This window comes from Clupea harengus, chromosome 19 (assembly GCF_900700415.2).
Source record: "Clupea harengus chromosome 19, Ch_v2.0.2, whole genome shotgun sequence".
Classification (NCBI taxonomy): domain Eukaryota; kingdom Metazoa; phylum Chordata; class Actinopteri; order Clupeiformes; family Clupeidae; genus Clupea; species Clupea harengus.
This window is the reverse complement of record NC_045170.1, coordinates 13,687,700-13,712,814: the sequence shown is the minus strand read 5'-3', so window position 1 is coordinate 13,712,814 and position 25,115 is coordinate 13,687,700. Positions and strand designations below refer to the sequence as shown.

The window sequence follows — 25,115 nt, the reverse complement described above, 5'->3', positions numbered from 1 at the left end:
GCATTTTATGGCCATCGGACCATCACATTCAGCACTGGGGTGCCCCTCCAACTAAACATTTCCTGTTTGCGCACAGAGTTGTGTGTGTTGAGGGGAGGGGGATAAATTGATAACAGATTGTTTTCCATAATCCCCATGATTTTCCCAACAAACCCACAGTATATATTACCATATAATAAATCCCTATATTCATTTCTCTGTAAAAGTAATACACAGAGACAATTCAACTACAGCGACATCTTGTCAAAACAAACAGTAGAGTACCTGTCCAACCTGCAGTACTGAACATATTCTATATGGCTTTGTGTACTTTAATACTGAAACAGAAAATACAGTAACTTATAAGGAACAGTAATATAAGGAACTGGTAGCGTACAAAGCGAACAGCATTTCTGAAAGCGTGTACACCTTCCTGCTTCGACTTACTGCGTTTGCATACCTCAAGTCTCCCCCTAGTGGTCACAAACTGAATCTAAGGAAAGAAAGAAGTCAGTGTCCAGACAAGGCACAGGACATCGTCATAGGGACAAGAACAGGTCAAATAGAATCGAATTTCATGAAATGGCACAGCAAAATAGAACCACTGCTCTGAGGGCTATATAAAGTTATTGCTCTTTAATAACTCATATATTAATAAACAGACAGAAATGTTCATACAGTTTTAAAAAGCAACAGACATGGAATGAAAGCTCACACAAAATCAATGATCTTGCACAGAAGTTGCCATACAAAGCTGAACACTCCCAGAGTAAACATCTGTTTCGCTCCAGCAGATTGTGTGATTGAATCATTCAGTGTTGGGGTACAAAATGACAAAAAAAAAAAACACGTTATAAATACAGACAAATCAACTCCGCTCCCACACGGGACAGATGCAGTAGGTCATGAGGAAATCAGAGCAATCAGTACATTTCACCTTAGTGCAACTGAAATGTAAGGTCAACAGAGACCGACACACAGACACACAGACAATCCACATATAATTTTTTTTTGTTACGTTCACTTTGTCGAACATACAAACCCTCACAAATAGTAGTGTAGACAGACAATGGTGAGAATGATAAAACTCATCCTAACAAAATACTAATGTCCACTTATTGTTCCCAGCAAAGCAGACTTACGTTATGTGGTTTTGTTAGTAAACAAATACGACTACAATTAAAATTAACTACACAATGCGACACCCAGACACCCGTGGCACGTGTTTTGAGGATAAACCCTTTTTATATTGAGCAAAGGCATGGCCTTTGCCATATCTATCCAAGTTCAAATGATGTGATTTGCAGTGATGATTGTTTTAGAGATTAAACAGTTACAAAGCAGAAGGCTAAACACGGAAAATCCCCATAGCAACAAGAAGCAGCGCATGTCGTCGCTGTAGTTGGATGGTGCAAACCTTTACAACTGACTGTCCATTTTGTCACATTCATAAAAATGGTCAGGGAGGGGGGGGGGGGGGGGTCAAGAGAAGTCATTGTCTGAGTGGGAATGATTGAAGTCAAACAAGGTGAGGGGTCACAGCAAAGTCATAGCCAACAACATGTCTTCTGTCCGGCACACAAACTACACAAAATCTGTAGAGCCGTAGAAAAACCACTGGAAACCCAAGGCAGAAATAACATTGTTCGCGGAACAAAAAAAACTGCTCCTGGTGGCTTGCAGAGTGCTTGGGAAGTTGGGCCAGTCCTGGCTGGTGTGCAGGACGTAGAGCGGAGCTGTTAACGAACAGAGGACACAGCTAGGAGGACAAAAATAGCTCTCAGCTATATCCTGTCCTGCAGAGACCACAGGTGTTAGGCGCTTCTCTTACCACCACCCCCCCCACCCCTAAAAGCTGTTTGGGGGAACATAGCTTGCTGTTCACGGCAGATCTTGGTTAAAAAAATAACAGCGTAGGGGTAAGTCTGCAATACTGCCATAGTTTTCCCAGGTAGCAGGTTGGTAATACAAAAGCATCAAGTAGATCACAACTTACACCAAAAAACAAACAACAAACAGATTCAAGTTGCACATACAAAAAAAGTTGAAAAAATGGAGTGTCCATGATTGAAAGCTAAGAAGGACAAATTCAGCAGATACGCATCCCAAAGAAAGAAGGCCATTGATGTCATTCATTTTTTTTTCTTCACATCTTTTCATTTCTCTGCTGCAACTGCTTAAGTCTTTTCAAGTTTCTCAGATTACCCATGTGTAGTCCACTCTTCGTGACATCATCATTTTCATTCTCTCTTGTTCTGTGCCAGTCCAGTGTATCCATGTATGTGCCATAAAAAATGTATTGTCTTGTGCCAAGGAGGAAGAGGAGCTCATGAGGAACAGCTCAAGAGGAAGAGCTCACGAGGAGAGCTTGGAGTAGCTGGGGGGAGAGAACTTCCTCTTGAGATACTTGATGATGTAGAGGGGCAGACAGCTCACCACCGTGATGGCCGACACTTTCCACACGAAGGCCTTAGTAGCGATGAAGCCCAAGTCTGAGGAAGGAGGGGGAGAGAGAGAAAGAGAGAGAGAGAGAGAGAAATATAGATAGATAGACATATGAATAATGAAGATGAGAGAAATTAAACCAACCCATACAATGGTCAGAGAACCAGCTAAATCTCTCAGCAGCACTGAGAGAGACCTGTGGCGCTGAGGTAGCGGACTAAAACACACACTCCAAAACCAGTGCTTTTCACTCATTAGGCTCACTATTAAAGACTATACACACTCATCATTGTTTACTGCCCTGGACTCAGTTTTCAAGCAACAACAAAAAAAGCAGATGGCTTAACTCAGTTTGCACAAAAGATGCAGCATGACATCACGCAGACTTTCTATATATACTGTATATAAAAAAACCTGTATGTACGTTTCTATCTTTAGTAACCTTACCATACCGAGTGCTTAACCCTTTTTCTAAACAACTTATTAGATCAATTTCAAAATACACTGAGGAAGTACAGTACCAGTCAAAAGTTTGGACACATTTTCTCATTTTTTAGAAGTTTTTTCTTTACTTTTGTTATTTTCTACATGGTAGATAACACTTTTTTTGTTTAGAACATCATTCCATATGTGTTCTTTCGTAGTTTAAATGTCTTCAGTATTAATCTAAAATGTAGAAAATAATAAAAGTAAAGAAAACACTTCTCAAAAAATTAAAGGTGTGTCCAAACTTTTGACTGGTACTGTATGTTGAGAGATGCACTGCACCGATGGAAAGACATTTGAAATGGGTACGAATACATGGCTGAGAGTGGGTCAACACAGCAAGCCACTTCAGTCCACATCCAGTGAGTGGTTAAGATGTGTTTGGGATGATACTGATGTTGGGTTCATCGGGCTGACCTGTTGGGATGACTGTCGATCAAAGTGAGCACATGCAACTAATGCTGGAAAAACCGTTTTCACCTTTTCAAACATCAGGACCAATACACCAAGGTAATGTAAGGTGGGACAAGACGTACGGCACTGGAATCATTCATCTGAGAGCACCCAATGAGTCACAATGCATCACACACAGCGGAGTTCACACAATGTTTTGAAGAATGGGTCGGGCACGTTAGGTGGAGGTAGAGTTTATAGAGGGGCATGTAGACATGCACTCTGATGGAATGGTCGCAGAGGAAGGAGCAACCCTGACACAGGGATAAGTTAGGATGGACTAGATCTTAGAAACAGGAACATGATCTGAGATCAGGATCTCTGCCCATTGGGCGCGAGGGGTACAGGGTGAAGAGAGAGGGGGCGAACTGATCATGGTCCAAGGAGGAGACGGGGGATGGTTCACTGGAGTTGGTTGTCTGGTCAAAAGGATGCAGCAGAACGGTACATGAAGAAGGGAGGTGGAGAAAAACAGTGGGGAAAGGAGAAGGGGCGAGCCCCACCCCGAGTGGCAAACCTACCCAGAAACGCTCCAAGAGAGACTCTGCCTAAGCCTGTCCCAAAGAGAGAAAGAGAGGGGAAAGGAAGGAGGGAGAGAGAAGAAGAGAGAGAATGAGGAGGGTGGAAAACATGTAATCGAAGAGGTAACAGGAGAAGGAAAGAGGTCAGACAATGCAAGATCAAGGAGAGCCAAAGAGTGAGCGTGAGTGTGAGGGAGATGGCAAGAGAGCGAAAAAACAAAGAAGGAAAAAATGAAAATGAAAATCCAAAACAACACAGGTCAGAAGGGGAGAGAGTGAGGTGAAGGCAAAGAGAGAAAGGCAAGCTTCTGTGAGCACACAGTAGACGTAAGCAGGAGATATTCAGGCATCCTAAGCAAGGCTATTGCGGAAAATTCCATGCCATCTACAACATGACCTTATCAAGGCCTCTAGTCTGCCAATAAGTCGATCAGTTGATTCACCTTTTTCTAGTAATTTTGTAGCCGAGTCGCCTGGAATAGCCTAGGCCACTCGACAGAAAACGTGTGTCAGTGTTGTATTTCCTGAGGGTAGCTAGCATTTAACTTGTGTTGTATAATCATGTTGTCTTCATTATGTGATAGTTGTGCCGTGGCTTTCTGTACATTTAGCCTTGATTTTGTCCTCATCTCAGGATTGAAAGTAACTGTTCAAACAATAGTGTACTGACCTATGGCCGCCTTCCATAAGTTAGCATTACTAACTACAGAGAACATACCTCTCTTGCTAATAATCAAGGTCGAATGTTTAGAGAATTTTTTTCTCTGATTCTTAGGATGCAGAATAAAAAAAGCTAAATATAGAGTAACCTTACTGCTAAAAAGTGATAAACCATAGCTGTGTATATTAAAGACTTCCAAAGAAACACACACACACAAAACACAAACTAAACAAATAAAAAACAAAATCACATTTTCACAAATTAATCATAAATCCCCTCTGTCCCATCCCAACCCTTAGTAAAGACTGTCCACATGGAGGACGGGTGGCTCCCTTACCAAAGTACTCGTTGAGGAAGGCGAGCGAGGCCAGGTAGCAGCCCAGGCTGAAGAACTCGGCCACCACCATGAGCCAGTGCCAGGTGCGCACCGTCAGCGCCACCATCAGCAGCTCGGTCAGCACCAGCGCCGTGAACGAGATGGCCACCACGTGGACGAACTCCGACTCGAACAGCAGCAGCGCCCCGTACATCAGGATGCCCCCTGTGGGAGACGAGGAGAAATCACAGGAAGGGTTGTTGGGGTTAACCAGCTGGGGGGGGGGGGCTCTCAGCGACTGCTCCTGGGGGACCCCCAAAGCATTACATCGAACATCACCCGGTGGAAATGAATCACAGAGTTACAGGTGTTTACTGTTCAAACTCACACATCTGCTATTATCTTAGAGCACGCCTGCATGACGGCACATCTAGTGTGTTAACAGTGTTGCTTAAATCAGAGGTGGTCAGTCCTACTCCTGGGGCCTCCATGCACATCACTGTCTTCCATGTGTCCCACTTGCCTCCATGAATCAAACTTACCTCTTGATAGGCCAAGCACACCTGATTCAGCTAATCCAAACCCCCATGAACACACTGGCTTTACTCAATTGTGCTTAGATCAGGTGTAGATGGGAGAGATGCCGGTCTGGAGGCTAGGGGGTTTGGAGACCCTTTGGTTTAAACCATGTCCAGACGACCTACTGATTTATAAGATCAGCACATCATATCAGAGTTCGCCAGGTGGTTTGAGCTGCCCGCAGGAGAGTGGGGCGGTCAGAGAGAGTGCGAGGCTGCTTTGTCTGTCAAAGCAGATGGACGCGGGGCACGCACCTGTGTGTCGGACAGTACGAGCTGCTTTGACTATGTTGCTTTTGGACAGTGAGAAAGACAAATGTAGTGGTGACATGGGCACAGATACCTCGTTAACCTTTTCATATTTTAAATACCGAAATATTTCTGTACTGCTTTTCCCCAAAACATATATATACATATACACATACATACATACACACACACACACACACACACACACACACACACACACACACACACACACACACACACACACACACACACACACACACACACACACACACACACACACACATATATATAAGCTAAGCTAAAACACACAGTCTTTGAGAAAATGATATGAAAGGTGTTGGCAGTTGGTATTGAAATTTGATTTGGCAGTTGGTATTGAAATTTGGAATATAGATAGTACCATTCGTATTCAAGTGCGAACAGTGAGCAACTTTTAGCAATGACCTTCAAACAGACAGCCTGACTGTTTGTTTCAACAGAAAGTATTCATTACCTTGGTACACACTTATCAGTACCCAAATAAGGAATGTCTTGAAAGACAAGGAGCGACCCTGTAGGTCAGAGAAAGGAAGAAGCATATTAGTTCAAATATACCCAAAACATACACACAAGCAAAAAAATAGATAAACAAACAAAACACACAGTGCATAAGGGACTGCACTACACATGGGAAGTGTTTACTAATAATCATCTCAAAAGGACTTCCAGAGATGGCCAACGCTGTGCTATGGAAAGCCCTTAGGGTCTGACCTTTGCACTCTCATCTCCAGCGCATGGACAGAGGAGAGCAGCACTCACCTTGGTGAGGTCCTTGTACAGCTCTGGGTACAGCAGAGCCATCTCAGGCTTCACATCCTGGTCCAGCACCAGGGAGAACACAGGGAACATGGTGTAGATGGTGGCATAGCTGCACATCACAGGAGAGGGAGAGAGGAGAGGGGGAGAGAGAGAGAGAGAGCGAAAGAAAGAAAGAAAGAGAGAGAGAGAGAGAGAGAGAGAGAGATGGAGAGGAGTGAGGGAGAGGGAGAGAAAGGAGAGGGAGAGAGAAGTCAGTCAGTACGGATCGGTTCCTTAGGTTTCATTATTGTAACTGATCCATACAAATATATAAAATACATCTAACTGAAAGAGGGCAATCCACAGGTATAATATCCAAAGCTACTTACCCCACCATGAGGAAGCCTTGGTATAAGGGCACAGAGGCGAAGTAGAAAATAGAGGAAAACACTGCCTGTATATAAAAAACACAACGCCAAGGTAAAGCCATACCCAGAGTGTGCCATCGTAAACGTATACACAACACATACACAACATATGACACTGGTAATACACTGGTTTTAGTGTGGATCCAGAACTCTTCAGGGGGAGTCTAGGCTCTGACCTGCATGGTGGAGATGATCATGCCGCGATGCATGACGAACTGGCCCAGTGCTGCCGAGCGCTTGTAGCTGTTGCGCCCGTGCACCACGAGCAGCCTGCCGATGTGCTTGAACTGCGTGATGGAGAAGTCAGCGGCCAGGGACGCCTGCTTACCCTCCTGCGGGGGGGGGGGGGGGGGGGGGGGGGGGGGGGGGGGGGGGGGGGGGGGGGGGGGGGGGCATCACAGGTTTTCATGAAGCATGAAACAGAAGGGAAGCAGAACTACACTCCCCAGATAACGTAACATAACATAACATGCTTTTTCCTGTGTTCAGATCATATCGGTCTCACAGGAATGGTAAGAGGCGATGGCCGAAAAAAGAATGACGTCATGGCTGCGTTGGATGGATAACTATGTATTTTCATGCACTTGCTGAATATCTCTAGAAAGTGTGTGCTCAGTTTGTTTTAGGGTTGAATATCTGTTAGCGTGTGTATAGTATGCAGAACTGTGGGGAGTCTTTCATACCTTTCCTTCAATGCCGATGCCACAGTCTGCTGCCTGGATCATACTGACATCATTCCCACCATCTCCTACAGGTGAAAGAGGAAATTATAAAAGAACATCTCCTGCTGGGTTATGACCTCTGACTGGGAGTGCTTCAACAGTATATCTCTTATGACAGGGCACTGATACAGGTCTTGCAGACTTTATTCAACCTACATCACCCTCTAGTGGACAAAATGAATTACTGCAACTCCAGTGTTCCTTGTTCCACCTTAACAGCATGCGATCAGGAACAATTTCCTCTCCTCATCAGACTTGGCTTTGGATTAACTGCTAAAATGTGCTGCTGAGCTGCTTGGCTTAGAGTTCCTAAACAGCGAGAGTGAGGAGTGTGGCTTTCTGTTCTATGAAGTGGCTCAAGTGTTGTGACGCTGCTGACCTATGGCACAGCAGCGGTTGTTGGTGTGCTGCTGGAGCAGCTTGACGATCTGGGCCTTCTGAGTGGGCGAGCAGCGGCAGCACACCACCGCCGGGCACTGGCACGCCAGCTCCACAAACTCATGCTCGTAGTACCGCAGACACACCTGCAGAGAGGAGACAAGACACGAGCACATCAGCCAAGTCTCAGGTCTCAGTCTCAAGTCTAAGTCTCAAGGCAGCCATGCTGGCACAGGGCACAGAACAAAGAAAGAAAGAAAGAAAGAAAGAAAGAAACACACACACACATTTGCCTCCCTCCCGCAATTTCTTCTATTTGTGCTTATTTTTCACATTTAACTGTTGCAAATCATCCAATGAATTTTAATATAAGACACAGACAACGTGAGTAAACACAAAATGCAGCTTTTAACGATCATTCCGTTTATCAAAAGGTGAAAAGATATTCAAATGGTCACCCATGTGGCAACAACCTCAGTGGCAACAACTGCAATCAAACGTTTGTGGCCAAAATTTTGCAATTAAAATTTTGGCCCTCTCTTCTTTCCAGAATTGTTTTAATTAGCCACAGGGTTTTTGAGCATAAACTGCCTGTTTGAGGTCATGCCACAGCATCTCAATTGGATTCAAGTCCCGACTTTTGTTTCTTGACCGCTTTTTGTTTCCTTTGAGCCATTCAGAGGTGGATGAGCTTGTGTGCTTCAGATCATGGTACTGCTGCATAACTTTACTGTGCTTAAGCTTTGGTCACAAACGGATAGCCAGACATTCTCCTTTAAGATTTTCTGGTAGAGACCAGACCACCACCATGACTGTTGGTATAAAGTTCATATTGTGGAATGCTGTGTTAGTTTTACGCAAGATGAAATGGGATCCATGTCTTCCAGAAAGTTCCACTTTTGACTCATCAGTCTACAGAATTTTATCCCAAAAGTCTTGGTCATCATCCAGATGTTTTTTTTTTTGGCAGTTGTGAGACTAGCCTTTGTGTTATTTCTGGTCAACGGTGGTTTAACTCTTCCATGGATGCCATTTTTGCCACCCAGTGTTACATACACGTATACACATCAGTACACTTACATGCCTTTATATTTTGATTATTTCTTAGTTTAATTAATGACTGGCACCTGCTGCGTCTGCAAATGTACAGCTGACCGTCCCTCAATAGTGGTGGGGATATCGTTTAATTGCAATGATGGGGAACCTGTGCTGACAAATGGCAATGGTGTAGAGACTGTGAGGTGTTGGTTTTCTCAGGCCTGATCAGCCCAGAGGGAGGTGGGTTAGCTTGGCTACACGACAAGTGGGTTTTTTGTGTGTTCTCCTTTGTTTTAGCCACACTGGGAGAAGTGAGTCACATGCCATTGCATTTACAGGAATCATACACGGATGGCGGGAATAGGAGGCACCAACCAGTATTTTATGGTTAATGGTTAAAACAAAAAAAACACCATTGGAAGAGAAGAAGGCCATTGGTGGGAGAGAAGGTAAGCCTCATCTCTCCGGGAGTCCGTTGGGGTTTCGCTGGAGTCCCAGAGCCTTAGAAATGGCTTTGTAACGCTTTCCAAACTGATAGATGTCAATTACTTTGTTTCGTGAATTTCTTTAGATCACAGCATCATGTGCTGTTTAAGTGATGTTTTGATTCAACAGGTCTGGTGATAATCTTGCATGGGTGTGTCTAGTGAAATTTATAAATGACATTTGGATAATTGGTCGATTTAGTTACTAAGGGGGCAATTATTTTTTTCACATAGGGCAAGGTAGAGTTGGATAGCTTTTTTTCCTTTAATAAATGAAATAATTTAAAAACTGCATTTTGTGTTTACTCGGGTTGTCTTTGTCTTATTTTTAAATTTGTTTCATGATCTGAAACATTTACGTGTGACAAATGTGCAAAGACGGAAGAAATCGGAAAGGGGCAAATACTGTTTTCACCAAGTGGATCTCTCTTGAACTTCAATTCACAGTTTCATGAGGTGTTTGGCTGCACCCACCTCCAGTGAGTCTCCGGAGATAACCAAGGCACAATCGTGTTTCCGCCTGAAGGCGTTGAGCTCCAGGTGAGCTTCACTCCTGTTAGACACCTACGACACGGTCACAAGAGATGTGTTATTTATTTTTGCAGTGCAAATAATTCTGCGCTACAGACCTAGAAGATAATCAACCCTGAGCTGAATCAAGAGGGAACAACAAACTGTATTGTATTGTATGTAAAATAGTATTTATTGTTACACTAGGTCTCTATTGCTCGTAGCTTGACTGTTCTCTCCCTTTGGACAAAAGCGGCTGATAAATGACTAAGTGTAAATGTAACTGCGGCAATAAGCCCTGCTCTTGTACCGGTCTGAAGATGTGGATGTCCTGACTCCTGTTCACCAGGTGGGAGCTCTTGGCAATGCACGTGGCCGTCTCCAACTTATCACCGGTCAGCATCCAGATCTGGAGAAAAAGAGAGAGACAGGAGATGAGACTAGGGCCCTCTATACAGCACCCATGTGGACGTGTGTGTGTGTGTGTGTGTGTGTGTGTGTGTGTGTGTGTGTGTGTGTGTGTGTGTGTGTGTGTGAGAGTGTGAGTGTGAGTGTTTCCGCACCTTAATCCCGGCGTTCCTCAGCAGCTCCAGCGTGGGCCTGACGTCAGCCTGCAGCTGGTCCTCCACCCCAGTCAGGCACAGCAGCTCCAGCTCCCGCTCAAGACTCTCCACCACCGCCCCCACCTTCAGAGCACGGTCATGCAGGCTCAGCTTGGCCTGAGTGTAGCGACTCTGCAGGGAGGGAGGGAGGGGCGGGAGAGAGAGATGAGGGAGGGGGAGAGAGAGAGAGAGAGATGAGGGGGGGGGGGGGGGAGAGAGATGAGGGAGAGGGGGGAGAGAGAGATGAGGGAGAGGGGGGAGAGAGAGATGAGGGAGAGAGAGAGAGAGAGAGAGAGAGAGAGAGAGAGAGATGAGGGAGAGGGGGAGACAGAGAGAGAGAGATAAGGCAGGGGGGGAGAGAGGGATAAGGAGACCAAGGTAAAAGGAAGAGGAGGAGAGAGTGGGCAAAGAGGGGAGTGGAGATGGATTGCACGTTAGCCAAGGATTGAGTAATAGAGCGTGAGGGAGATTAGGAAAACAACAAAGTCAACAACAGGTGGAAGAGAAACAGAACGAAGGTGCGCTTTGAGTTTTGATCAGAGGAATAACCGTGTGTCGTAGGAGAGGGCACCAGACACACAACAAAGACAAAAAACATGGCGTCTTATGCTATATACAGTATGCCATAATAGGATGTTTTTATTATCACATACCTCAAAGTCCTGATACTGCTCCTCTGACAAAGACTTCTTGGCAACCACAAGAGTGCGAAGCCCCTCTCTCGCCATATTTCCACACTGAAGCAGAGAAACAGGAGGATGTACGGTTGAATGTGGGGATTAATGAATATATCCGTTAAATAAACGTTAAATAATGAAAGAGTAGGAAACGGCAATTACAGACAAAAACAGACAGACATCCAAAAAAAAAATGTTTTGGCTGGCACGCCAAAACATGCATGATGTTAATTAACAATGAACCTCCCAAGCCCTTATGGAAATACATCAGATCAATGAACAAATATCTGGCCTGAGGGCATGTGTGTGTGTGTGTGTGTGTGGTGTGTGTGTGTGTGTGTGTGTGTGTGTGTGTGTGTGTGTGTGTGTGTGTGTGTGTGTCAGTGGCCATGCGTGGGGCACAGCATTTATTTCTGATATGAACATCTGGCACGCTCCCGCTGACTGCCTGATTACTTATTGACATGTGGCCAGTCGTCAAGACAACGGACGACATCATTAACACCACATCGGAGAATTATGACATTTCAGCGCGGCACCCAGGAAGTCCACATGAAGTGGGTCACTCATTAATTAATAAACAGTCCCCCTCCAGTCCTGGGCTGTCTGAGAGTGTCGATTCAATTATGAACATCTGAATAAGATTTGTTTTGGGTGGCCCGTCACTATGCTGATTATTGCTATTGTGAATCGTCCTTGATGAGGACAGCCTGTCATACTGGATAAACAAGAGACCGTGGTGACTAGAAATCTATAGTTGCAAATACAGTATTAAAAAAAATGGTTGCTAAAAATCAAAACCACCAACTGTACAATGATGAAAGGATGTGCAAAAATGAGCCACTTTTAGCGTGCCCTACAGCTTAAGCGGTTACCTCTTCCTCCAACCAATCATTGTACTGAACGATGCTCGCCATGGCAACATCAGCCCCTTTCATGTAGAAGGTGATTTCACCCGTGGCCTCTTCCTACAATGGGAAACAATGGGAGTTTTTAACCGACAAATAAACAAGATAAAAGCATCACTCTGGACATGTCATCTCTAAAAATTTTCATAATCAAACACATTGTTTTACCTTAACTGACATTTGTTGCTTTCTGACCCATATCCTGTACACACTGTCACACAATACTGTAAATATTGTTTTTTTTTATGTATCGTACCAAAACACACAATGCATCACACATGTAAACACATGTATCGTGACAAAACATTGTACAGCAGCCGCTACACAGGCAGACAAACATACTTGCGCAAACACACACAAACACAAACACACACACGCAAACACAGCCCCACACAAACGCACACACACACAAACGCAGCCACACACAAAAACAGTCACACACACACAAACGCAGCCACACACAAAAACAGTCACACACACACAAACACACACACACTGTATTACAGAGTATCTGTAAACACAAACCCTGACGATGATGCCCATGCGCTTGCTCTCAGAGGTGAAGGGGAAGATCTGCAGGATGAAATAGGTGAGGATCTGCCCCGAGGATGTCTTCAGCTGCAGGGAGGTCAGGTCGCGGTTCACCAGCGTCAGGCCCACGCTCTCTGTCCAGCGCACCAGGGCCACCTAAACAACAACACAGAGACAGACCTCCCCGCCATTATTTTGTGGAGTAATTGGAAATCCATATATATATTTGTCAGTTTGTTAGTATTGGAGAAAATGTAGAAAAGAAAAACAAATTTTGTCAAAACGTAATGTAAAAAAAAAAATGACAAGGAGAAGATGTATTTGGATGAAATGATTGCGATAATAATGGTTTCTATAGAAATGAATGAATATGTTCCTCAATGTAACCATCCTCCCACCTCAAGAGTGGAACCTCAGGAAAAGCTCACTGCCAGCCATGGTGAGGAGACTGAATCCCTCCTCATGGACTTTTTTTGTTTTTTAAGTTTTTTTATGTCCAGCAAATTAAAATTGCGGGGACTGCAGAAATTACAGATGGAGCCTTCAAGTCAGATAGCCGTGCTCTGCAGAATCTTGGCTGCGCCTCAAGTGCACGTCCTGAGAGAGGAATAGGGGAAACCTCCACATTCCCACCCAAATGAATCCTCCCAGAGAGGCACAGGGACCGGGACTCGAGCTGACTTATTGTGTGGACCACACCACAAGCTGTTCTACAGGGAACAGGAAGATGTGGTGTTTGGAATTCACGCAGCGTTTTTTTTTTTTTTTTTTTAATGTTAGCAAAAGGATTTACACACAATAAATTCAGCCAGGGGTAATAGCCAGTTTTACCAATGGGATTTAGAATTTAATAGCTTCATATTAAAGTAACATAAAGCTGACATTCCAATCTATGAAACAGTTTCGGGCTATATGAAACCAGGCTAGCAAAACATATGAAAACAAAAAATTGTTACGTGGATCTCAATCTCATGTGATGTGAATCTCATTTGTTTGAGGTAAAGACCACTGTGACTTGGTATAAAACTCTATGCTCAGAGTTAAAAGACTCCTAAAGTTCTCCTACTACAGCAGACAAATTCTTTCCTTGTTCTTTTCTCTCTCTCTTCCCTTCATATTCTCCACGGGAGTTCTCTGTCCCTTCGGACCGTTCCAGCGCATTCTATCCGGTTCCCTGCATGTTCCCTCTCCATCTGCTCTTTGAGGGAGTGTTTTACAGTTCTGACCTACAAATTGGTACTTCCTGACCTTTGACTCCCGCGGGTGATTTATACCCCGTGACCGCAGCAGCATCTGCTCCACAAGGCAGATCTAGGATCAGCACTTTTGTCTCTCTTCACACAGCCTCAGCCACAGATACTGACCCCAGAGCAGCAGTTTAAGTCATGAGCGCCCTGCCTCCTCTGCCATGAGTGCCACTGGACTGTGCTACACAGAACAGAGGAAGACATACCCTCATTAAATGACTGGCCCTGTAAAGATGTCACTTCCATCAACTGCATACGCAAGTGAGCCTTGACTTTGACTTCCAGTTACTCCAGCCCCCTGGTCAACATAATTTACCATGCCGTCAGTTAAGACAGTGATGGTCAGTGACTCACTCGTCTATTCGTGAGCACACTGAACCTTCTTTTATGAGTCAGACAGCTGGGATTCATAAAGGCTGTCCGTCATCTCAGCGGCACAGCGGATGTGGCCGCTGCTGTTTGAGCACAATGATGCGAGTCAAGAATGACCAAACTCAATGTCATGATGTTCTTGGCATGACATTATGAGAAAATTATGTTATTGACTTCAAGTCAGGGACAGTTGGATTCCATTGCAAAAAAAAAAAGTTAATTGATGAATCTTTTCATGAAGAATTGATTGGGAATGATTATCAATGACATGACCTGGACAACAGAAGGGGTTGTCTATGTGTGGGTCAGAGACTGGGGCAGATATCAAGCTCATGGAGAGGAGGGAACATAGGGGATAAGCAGGCTCTACCCAAAACAATGGCAACAGTACAACATGTCCTTCAACATCACTGTATTCAATTGATGTATTGATCCATCCCTATACAGTAGAAGTCATTAAACTGACCACTCCAGGAAATAATAAATGCTTTGAAAATGTCAATTCTGAGTCAATTCTTTAAAAAAAAAACTTATCCTGATTGGATTAATTCTGTGTGAGCATTTATAATCGTATTTTTCCATTTCTAGATAGATAATTTGTATTTGAACTTCTGTTGGAATGTATAAATGCCACAACAGCAAACCACTATGACTGCAAGCTGTAATGTCCATTACTTCGAACAGAAAAACTGGTAATCTAGATGTCATGACTGATATCTTCAGATGAATAATGCCTGTAGGTCTTTTTCATCTCTGAATTTATGTCACTCTCTCCCCTTCGGATCTGGCATTTATTACCATCCAGCTTGGGAAAAATGCTGCATTCCCCCAGCCAAGCAGTGACACTACAGACAAACTATTCTGAAGAAACCGATTCTACAGAGAGCTAGACCTGAAGAAGGAAAACCCCTGATGCAGGAATGTCACAAATCAGCACTTTCCACGTGGATTGAAAATACAAACTCACTGCATTTCGGTTCTATTAATAATGTATGTTGGCGCCTATGTTATTTGATGATTGTTTTGGACACATACACCAATAACACATTTCAGAGGGGCTGTTGCATGTGCTTCTCTGTACCTCGGATATTCTTTATAGTACACTCAACTTTAGTTATTTTAACTTATAAAGCCACTTTTAGAGACTTAAGACACTTCTGTGTGTGTACATCTTCCCTGCATTGTCTACTTTCTAAGTTCTTTTACATTTGTGTTATATGTGTTGGGTCTCCCTGTGTGTGTATTGATGTTGCCACAGCCTCTCACCTCATCCGGGCTGGAGGCCTGGTAGGTGCGGTTGTCATCGCTGTAGTCTTGGTCGGCCTCTGCGGCCTCCGCATCGCCATTGGCACCGGCGCGGGACTCGTAGACGGGCGTGACGTTGTGGCACAGCGCAATGGCCTTCACCGCCTCATGGATGCGGCTGCTCACGCTCTTGCGGACCTTGGGCGCCGCCGGCTGCTGGGCCTTGCCGCGTGGCGGGGTGGAACCAGAAGCCGAGGTGGTGCTGCCGCCTCCACTGGTCCCACTACTGCCACCGCCACTGGGCTGCTGGAGATGGAACAGGACCAAGAGCAGAGGTCAGACACACAATCACAATCTGAAAGGGAGCGCCTGATCCAAGAACACTACTCTACCTCAGTTCATAATACATGGGGGAACTTGGTTTGTTTCCACTGTGCTGTCCTTTAACTGCAATGCACCTGGTGTATCACCGGTAGAGGAAACGTCTCTTCTTCTGCACATTACTACTGTATATTAAAACTATATCTGTTTATTTATTTACTTTTGACACAAGGCCAAAGTAACCCCACCAAATAATAATAAAAAAAAAAAAATCACCAGCTGGCATTCAAAGGTTGTACGTATGAATACACTATCAGCATTTAATACTAGATAAAACCATTCATAAAGCTCAGATTGTTGTTTTTGTAATCTGTGTGCCTTTATCTCTGTTGTTAGCATGATGCTAGTAATCCACAGGTCAGAAGTTGGCCTCCTGATGGGAGCACATCTGCTGAAACAATGCAAGCCTTCATTGCGGCGCAAAGCGCTCAGGAAGAAGGCTCTGCTGTGTCCCTCCATGTTTAGCATCCTTGACTTCCAAACACACTCACACAATGGGGTGCGGTTTCCTGTAAACACTGATTACGGCCTTTCAAGAGCACAGCCATCACATCACTTTCCCTGGGAGAGGAGGAGGAGGAGGAGGAGGAGGAGGAGAGGAGAATAGCAGGTTTTCCCTGCCTTTCACTTTTGAACTATTCTTTTCTTCCAAGGTAAACAGAGTGGTTTTGGGTGAATAGGACTAACATTAGTTTTAACATGATGTCTGTGTGTGTGTGTGTGTGTGTGTGTGTGTGTGTGTGTGTGTGTGTGTTTTATTGAGCCCTACATGCCACGCATCTGTTGTATAAAATGCACTGCACAACTGCACCCTGAACTGTTCAGCGCACAAAAGATGCACTTTTTTGTTTGTGCATAACAAAAAAAGTAACACGCTATAATTGGCTCCAACACTCCACATTGATCATCATGAACTCCAACATGATCATCCGTCATAGTTAGCCCAGATCTTCTGCTATGAAAGGCTAGGGCACATTACAACTGAATAGTTAAACATACCACTTTGATTTGTCATTGACAAACAACTCATGCAGGGCAGTCGGCTGTGAAGTGCAGCATTGGCCCCGTTTCACCACTATGATCCCACACCTCTGTTCTGTTATTTGCCTTCATCGTCGATTTCTTCTCCCCCCCCCCCCCATTTGAACGGTTTGACCCGACTATATCGCTAAATCTATTATCCACGGCTCTGTTCAAACCGAACTAAACTTATTCATTTCTCCAAATGACAGTGCTTATTGATGCACGCGTAATTCAATTTCACACCGATCTAATCGCATATGTCCCTTGTCACTGAAAATAAAAAGAGAGGGGGAGAAAAAAAGCCCTGCAGTCCTATACACTCAGAGGTTACGATGGATTTTTTTTTTCATTCTGAGTGAAGTGGTAGTTTATTTGTTTTGAGATGGGAGTGATATAGGAGCTTGTAAAAAAGTAGATATGAAAAAGAAAAAAACTAGCACACTGTCACTAAGCTGTGCTAAGGCACTTGCCTGCTTGAATTAGCAGTAGCCCAAAAACAGGCGACTATGCCTGTTAACCTGGAAAGGCCATCCAATTTGTTGCGACAAAAATAAGTACTCTCATAAATGTGCAATGTTTTAAGTTAGACACTAGATGCCTATGATCTGAATGTGTTTCAATAGGAACACGTTTTAAAGAATTGTATAGAAGGTTTAAAAGAGGTGAGTGTTTGATAATGATCACCTGAAGGACTAAACTTCACCAGCAGGGCTTACCGGAGCGTAGGTCTGAATGATGTGGTTTTGGATTTCGTCCATTGTGTCTGTCCCATAAGATACAGTACCCAGGTGCAACCGTTTGAAGATCATCTCATTCTGAGTCAAAGTGCCTAACAGGACCCGCAAGAGCACAGGTTATATTGGTATTCACTGGCATACATTGACCACATTTATTATGAACTGAAAGAATGAGGCTTTAAAAAAAATTATGTTGGTTGAATAAACATCAAACCACTACTGAAACTACTGCTACTGCTTGTCCAGGCTTGACATATTGTTAAATAACGTTTGAAAAAAAAGAAAAAAAAGAATTGCAATATCACATCGCATATGGCCATAAAAGTTAATCAGTAAAATGATTCATTGTTATCAGTAACGAACAGTGCTGCATTTCATTCGTCAGAGCAGTGGAAGCTCTCCCACCTGTTTTGTCGGTCAGTAGGTAGACGAGGCGGCCAAGCTCCTCTGGGATGGTGCTGGTCCTCACCACCGTCCCTGGGATGTTCTCGTCCTTCATGATCATCCAACCATACGCAGACTTCCCCATATCCAGGTTCACTCGCAAGCTGGGGTATCACCAGCAAGTGGAGAGTCAGGAGACACGGACATGCGCAGAGCACCGGCAGATCAGCCCAGTCAGTTTACGATATCATCATTTGCATTCGATAAGTAACATGTACTAAAACTATGACAGATCAAAAGCTCTCACATAAAAAGTGAAGTTGAAAATCTCTCAAGAAATGTAATTATTCATATATATCTAATTTTCTCAATAATTCAATTCTACAATAATAAAACGAATTAATCATTTTAGGAATTCCAGGAAGAATTCTAGTGTGCTAAAACATCAGTGTATAGATTACAGCTGGCATGTTCTACCTGATAGGAATGATGTAGGAGAAGAGCACCACAAAACGAAACAGGTTACGAAACCAGGGTCCGACGAAGCCCTGCAGTGCAATCATGACGACAGAGAGCACCACCTGTGCCAGGAAGAGGGCCTTGGTGAGGCGGTTCAGCTCCAGGTCAAGCATCCCCACCTGTAAAAACACACAGTTACTGCCGTTAGTTTTAAAAGTACCATCAACACTTATCCATACCCAGTGTCTGAAGACAGCATGGATACAACACAGAACTCACGGAGAGAGAGAGAGAGAGAGATTTATGTTAATTGTGCTTGTACATTTTATGTAAACATGCTTTGGCAACGTTGTATTGTATGCAGTCATGCCAATAAAGCCTTTTTGAATTGAATTGAATTGAATTTGAATTGAATTGAATTGAATTGAGAGAGAGAGAAAGAAAGCTAGAAAAAAGCATGGAAAAACAGCAAAACAGGTATTGTGAAAAACATGGAGACCCAATGCACTTTGTGAACACAAAGCTTTGATGAGAGAATATTAAACAGATCACCGTTAAAATGGAAAATTCATGTGTTCATTCAAATTCATTCAAAATATGTGGGATTAGATTTAAGGACACAGATCCCCTCAGGGCTGTTTCTGCTAACAATGCGTTTCTGTGCCTTAACTAGTGGGTAAAATGGTGTGCAATGTTGGGATTTCAATGAGGCTGGTGTAAAGAAGTCACAGCCCATACATAACAACAAGGGGAGGCATTTCTCTGGAGAAACAATGCACTTCTGAGGTTTTTAACCCCGGCACACACTCATCTGAGATTGTATAAAGCCATTTAATCCTCAGGCCTGAGAGTAAGGAAAGAGGAGGACTCAATTACTTCAAACTGCTGATGGTATCAGAGTGCACACAGGGTGAATTTCAGCCCATTCAACCTCACCCGGTTTGAGGTGAAAAGACTGATTTAGTCAGGTTTCTCAGGTTCTGAATATGTATGTTTGTGTGTGTGTGTGTGTGTGTGTGTGTGTGCGTGTGCGTGTGCGTGTGCGTGTTTATAAATGAAGCACATTTCACCATATTTGTTAAAAAAAAAAAAGACCTTCTGATTTGTTTTTGCTGGTGTGATACGGCAAGCCATACAAGCCAAAAATCACACATCAGTTAAAAACACACTACTAACTTGCTAAAGTTCTTTGTTGATTACTGGTCAACAGCTACTTTAAGGCCACTAGCTATGTCTTAAAAAAAAAGATAAAACTTAGATATCACCAATCTAATCAAATCTGCCAACAGTAAATCTACAAGATTAAGCATGGTGTGTGGTGTAGTGCTGAGCAGGGAATGTCAGAACAAATTACTCCTGGACAAAAAAAACAGGAGAGGAGAGACGGAAATAAAATACTCTCATGTCGTATTGACTTTTACACCTTCCTAACCCGCTGGGTATTGGCACTTCTGACATCATCTGCCCCTGAAATATTGAGTTCCCTTCAGCCTTCCAAAGCTGTAGAATTTGCTCTTAGACGGCCACTTCTCAACAACACACAGCATTAAATGTCTTGAGTCAAAATAATTAAAATGACAGGCGCATTACAACTAGCAGTTCAAATGAATGGCTGGTACATTTTGAGGACCAGTGATTTATCATAATGTAAACACACAGGAAATTAGCGCATATACAACTCAGTATGGTGAAGTGCACTGTACACCAAAAGTGGAGAGAATACAAACATGGATCACACACACACACACACACACACACACACACACAAACACACAGACACACACCTTATTCTTGGACTGGGAGGTGTTCAACACACTTCTGGTCTCCTTGCCGGTGTAGATCACCACCCCGATCACAGTGCCTGGCCAATCAGAAGAGAGATTAAGGCAGATTAAGTCACAGCCTGCTGTTGATGTCTTACCCTCTCCCAACATCACTGTCCCATTCAAATAGGCCATACCCAACCAAATAAGGTACATGGAGGCCCAGTCAACATGAAGGTTATGCAGGATAGATGTGGATGATCTCAGCTCCCATATAATTAAGCCCAATCAATATTAGCCAACCTTCATGGGCTCTTTAATTAATGGGAACTCGTTCCTAAGGATGTGCATTAATATTAAGCAGGCTTTAGTGAGAAAAGAGAAGACTACTTAAAGTCTGAGGAGGAATCGATACACTAATAGAAAGATCTAATGGCACAGAGAAGGGTTACTACCTTCCAAGGGATTTGGGTTGAAAACAGAAGGGCTAAAATTAGCCTGGTATAATGTTATTAGCTATACGCTATACTGTGTCAGTAAACACAATGTGGAGGCACAGTAGAGATAAGCTCTATTGCTTTGAGGCCTTAAGTACATCGCCAAACTTAAGTGCAGGATTAACGCTGTCTACTTTATTAAGAGCTAATACTGGCTGGACTTCATATGAGTGATGTCAAGATTCGATGTAAGACTGACTAGACCAAACAAAGAAACTAATTTCTCACCACAGACAGTATACTATGACCAGGCTACAATTATTTAACTGAAAACTTCAGCTTGTTCTAATAAATAGGTGATTAATAGCATCTATAGGCAAAGGGTGATATATAGGATCAAATCAATATGTGTGTGTTTATTGGTCTATTTGTGGGACACGCTCTGTTAAACTCCTCTGGTCAAGGTCAGGTCATGGGGTGAGAGGTGAGCACGGAGACTCTGGGTCTCATGGGGGACAGAGCGGCCGGGCCACCGCAGATCGATGCTCTGCCGACCCACCAGCCACAGCGCTGGAGGGAGAGTGCTCCCTCACCAGGAGCCCACCCTGAGACCTGATCCAGGATCAGGTTACTCTGCGCCTGCCTACAATTAACCACGGCAAGCCAGAGGACACCAGTGACTGAGGGACTGCCCACAGATCAGCTCCTCTGGGAGATGCTAGCCAGAGCAAAGCCCAAATACTCAGGCAGCCTATTAACTCATCATCATCAACTTCACTTCTGTCTGCCCTCATCTGGAGGATTGTGATGATAATGGAGGATGATGAGGGTATTACACCACCACAAATTGGTACAAGACAAGGTAAAATCAGAACTGTTTAGGGGTATGGGACGAAGGCTCCTTTGGGGACTGTTAAACAGCTATTCAAACAAGACAGGGATTAGTTTATTTATGCAATATACTTTTATATATCCTCCATCAGCTGGAATGTATCAGATATAAAACGTACTCAATGTCATAGATCTACGGCACTCTACTGTATCAGCCATTTTCATTCATGACACGTAGAAATAAATAATTGTGATCAGTTTACACGGAATGGCAGAATAAAAGCCCTTTCCCTCTCTTTGCACGCCTTTAATGACGTAACACTCAGTGATGAAGCCGGAGGAGAGGAGAGGAGAGGAGAGGAGAGGAGAGGAGAGGAGAGGAGAGAAGAGGAGAGGAGAGGGCGGGCGGCTCACCTGACGCCACCACAGTGCTGGCCCACAGGGTGTTCTCAATGCTCAGGCTCTCGTGGATAGATGGGTCGCAGTCCTCCTGCAGGGGATCAAAAACCACCTCGCTCAGTGCTCAGTAACATCAGAGGCTACCTGCGGTCTGTGTCCGCAAGTGGGTAGAAGAATCTAGAAACCCCTGGTGTCCAGTGGTATAGTTGTAACGTTAGTTGAACTAGTTGAGTATGACACATCCAAACTAAGGTCACTAGCCCTGATTAATAAGATGTCATTCTTTAAGATGCTTCCAGATGATTCCATTTCTTGACCACGCAAGGTGTTATAAATGTGGACAACTATTGGAACAGCAGTTGGTATATCCCTGAGGGAAATCATGACCAAGTTTTCCCCTTTTCACATTTTGTCAAATCGACATCGTCTAAAAGCCTCTTGTACTCTGGGTAATATTCATGTTTGACCTCTGTTAACAAGGTTAAACCCGAAGCGAAAGGCTTGCGTCAGGTGTACAGGTCGGGGTTGGGTTACTGCTCAAATTGCTCGTCTGATATGATAACTATGCCACCTCAGCATCCGCATCTTCCTGTCCATCTGTCCGAGCAGCACTGCGAGTATGGAAAATTAAAAAGGTCAAACAATCTAACTGTGTTACACTGGGACATTGTTGTGTAAGACTGAAGTCTGGACAGGGTGTCATTTGTCTTCAAAATAATTTTCAAAGACTCATTTTTTTTTTTAAATCTGACTTGACATTCTGTAATACCTCAGTTGTAGGATATATAACCAAATCTGTGCAATTCCTTATTAAAATGTATGTAACTTCTTTGCTGTTTGGACTTGTTCAGGTTGCTTTGGGATCTCTGCACTGCGTCAGCTGCATCAAACAGAGCAGTGGGCTGGAGTGCGAGTCAGTGAGGTCGCTCTAGCCTGGACCTGTGTGTGGCCAAGAGTAAAGGAACTACACAAAGACACCCTTTGTGTGTAGATGCTCTGAGTGTTTGTGTCACTGTGCTTATCTGCTACTAATACTTTTTTTTTTAATCCCAGTAAAAGCGAGGCGTCTTCAAAAGAGCCCACTACCCACGGCATATGCATGAAGAAGTATGACCAGGAAAAGCCACTGGTTGGATGAAATGCAAAGCTGAGCTTGACTATTAAATTGTACTCCTGTCCTTATGTCATGTGCTACTTTTCAGACCCACTAACTGGGCCACTCACAACATGATGTCTGGCAAGGTTATGCTCACGTCTTCCCGGAGCGGTTTTATTTTCCATTTTACTGAAAGCTTATCCACATGCATTTGCTGTTCTACTTAACAGTGTTCATGGCAGCCACATACCCTCGTGAAGTTGCCCTCGAAGCTGTGGATGTCCAGCAGGGGCTTCTGGGCATAGACATAGGCATTGACGGAGAAGAGGTCCTGTGGGGGGGGGGGGGGGGGGGGAGAATGTTAATCAAAATCACAGAATATAAGGGAGCTTAAGAGGGTAAGAGGGGGGAAGAGTTACTCTTTCTCTTGGACAGGACAGGACAGGACATCTTCATAGGTTCCCCCATATATCATAAGCTACAACTCAATATAAGCAATCACATATATGAGTTGATTAACAACTGTATCTATTCAAGTACATAACTCAACGCCCTCAGCCTTCTTCAAACATTATTGAATTGTGTCAAAAAATGACAGGTGGAGGAATATGCCTGGCGGGAAATAAGGACTGCAGTGGAGGACTGAGCACTGTCAGGAGGGGCACTGGAAACCCTGCCTGCTCCATGCAACCTCGGGCAGCCATGACTAAATGACTTGTCGAAGCGTTCATTTGCAGAGGACACTGGGCTAGTTCTCAGACAGTCCATACTCTCTCTGTGTGTGTGTGTGTGTGTGTGTGTGTGTGTGTGTGTGGGACTCGCTCCAGCATCGAGTTACAAAGTCATCACAGACATGTAAGGCAGCCCCGGGGTCACGAATCAGATCTTCGCCGATATCAAGAGAGGGAGAGCGAGCGCGAGAAAAAGAGAAAGAGAGAGGGAAAGAAAGAAAGAAAGAGAGAAAGAAAGAAAGAGAGAATTCACCCTCCACTGTCAATCCCACTTGCCCTGATTGCCTGGTTATCACATTGTCAGGTGACATTACAAAACAGGTTGCAGAGATACTCTCGACCCAGTGCTCAGATGCAGCCAAGCACAGCCGTAAGGGGTGTGTGTCGAGGAGGGATCGCTTTCGGCCGCCACTGATTAAAGTGATGGGTTGTCATTGAACGCATTGAGAAGAAGTGTCCGGTTGAGAAAGAGAAATTTAATCCACTAGCTACTATTCAGTGTTGAGTAATTCATTCTGATTTTTCAATGACCATGATTCCGCTCCGAATACAAGGCAGAGTCTTCGTCAGTAGAGTGTGGTGTATTCCAGGGATTTGTTCCCAAAAGCGTTGTGAAAGGACCAGAGTATTGTTGTGAAATGTCGTTAAATGATAGAGAGTATAATTTTGAGCACTATAACCCCTTCATTAACAGTCAGATGGAAACCCACCCCAGCTAGTAGTCCGTCCAGAGCCTCTGGTTTTGGCCATATTTGTCACACACTCATCTGTTTATGACCACTTCATTGTTTATTGACAGATCTTCACACAAATAAAAACAAAACAATTGAAAAGGTCACAAACAGTTACCCCTAATGCTGGCAGTCTCTGTGTGCAGACCACAGCCACTTTGAGCTTCCAGTCCGTCTCCCCATCCAGCTGATCGGTCCGGATGAAGCAAGAGCCTGGCAGGGCACAAAAACATGAGAAAGGGCTTTACACGAGACGTGCGTGTAATAATATCTTAACAGGCACTATGGGCAGTGATTAAGCACACTGATGAAGTGAAATTCAAGCCTGGGCTGATATCTGAGCCAGATAGCTCATATGATGAATGTGGTACAATACAGGCGGCAGAATTATTTGGTTCAACTTTGAGTGGGTGAATGTCAAACAAATGTCATAGATTAGTATGGTATGCTTTGCATATAGCATAAAAATGGTTGAAAACACACCTGCTTTCTCTGATGTCCTCAGGAAAACCATATCAGCAGGAATCCTCTGATT

The 25,115-nt window shown here is 44.0% G+C and overlaps 1 protein-coding gene across 1 annotated transcript in view; it reads right to left on the bottom strand.

Annotated features, from left to right (window-relative positions):
- Positions 1–596: 596 nt before the first annotated feature.
- Positions 597–25,115, bottom strand: part of atp9b (ATPase phospholipid transporting 9B) — a 33,373-nt gene continuing 8,854 nt past the window's right edge. Inside the window, exons 7-29 of the mRNA XM_031585774.2 lie at positions 25,064–25,115; positions 24,699–24,793; positions 23,369–23,449; positions 22,038–22,113; positions 20,377–20,453; positions 18,611–18,771; positions 18,155–18,297; positions 17,729–17,841; positions 15,630–15,914; positions 12,739–12,900; positions 12,181–12,273; positions 11,282–11,365; positions 10,590–10,760; positions 10,337–10,435; positions 9,991–10,080; positions 7,995–8,139; positions 7,577–7,641; positions 7,070–7,225; positions 6,855–6,919; positions 6,487–6,595; positions 6,182–6,239; positions 4,883–5,086; positions 597–2,471 (exon numbers count right to left, since the gene is read on the bottom strand). Of these exons, the coding sequence (XP_031441634.1) occupies positions 2,335–2,471; positions 4,883–5,086; positions 6,182–6,239; positions 6,487–6,595; positions 6,855–6,919; positions 7,070–7,225; positions 7,577–7,641; positions 7,995–8,139; positions 9,991–10,080; positions 10,337–10,435; positions 10,590–10,760; positions 11,282–11,365; positions 12,181–12,273; positions 12,739–12,900; positions 15,630–15,914; positions 17,729–17,841; positions 18,155–18,297; positions 18,611–18,771; positions 20,377–20,453; positions 22,038–22,113; positions 23,369–23,449; positions 24,699–24,793; positions 25,064–25,115 (2,721 nt within the window). The 3' untranslated portion in view covers positions 597–2,334. The remainder of the gene's footprint in view (positions 2,472–4,882; positions 5,087–6,181; positions 6,240–6,486; positions 6,596–6,854; positions 6,920–7,069; positions 7,226–7,576; positions 7,642–7,994; positions 8,140–9,990; positions 10,081–10,336; positions 10,436–10,589; positions 10,761–11,281; positions 11,366–12,180; positions 12,274–12,738; positions 12,901–15,629; positions 15,915–17,728; positions 17,842–18,154; positions 18,298–18,610; positions 18,772–20,376; positions 20,454–22,037; positions 22,114–23,368; positions 23,450–24,698; positions 24,794–25,063) is intronic.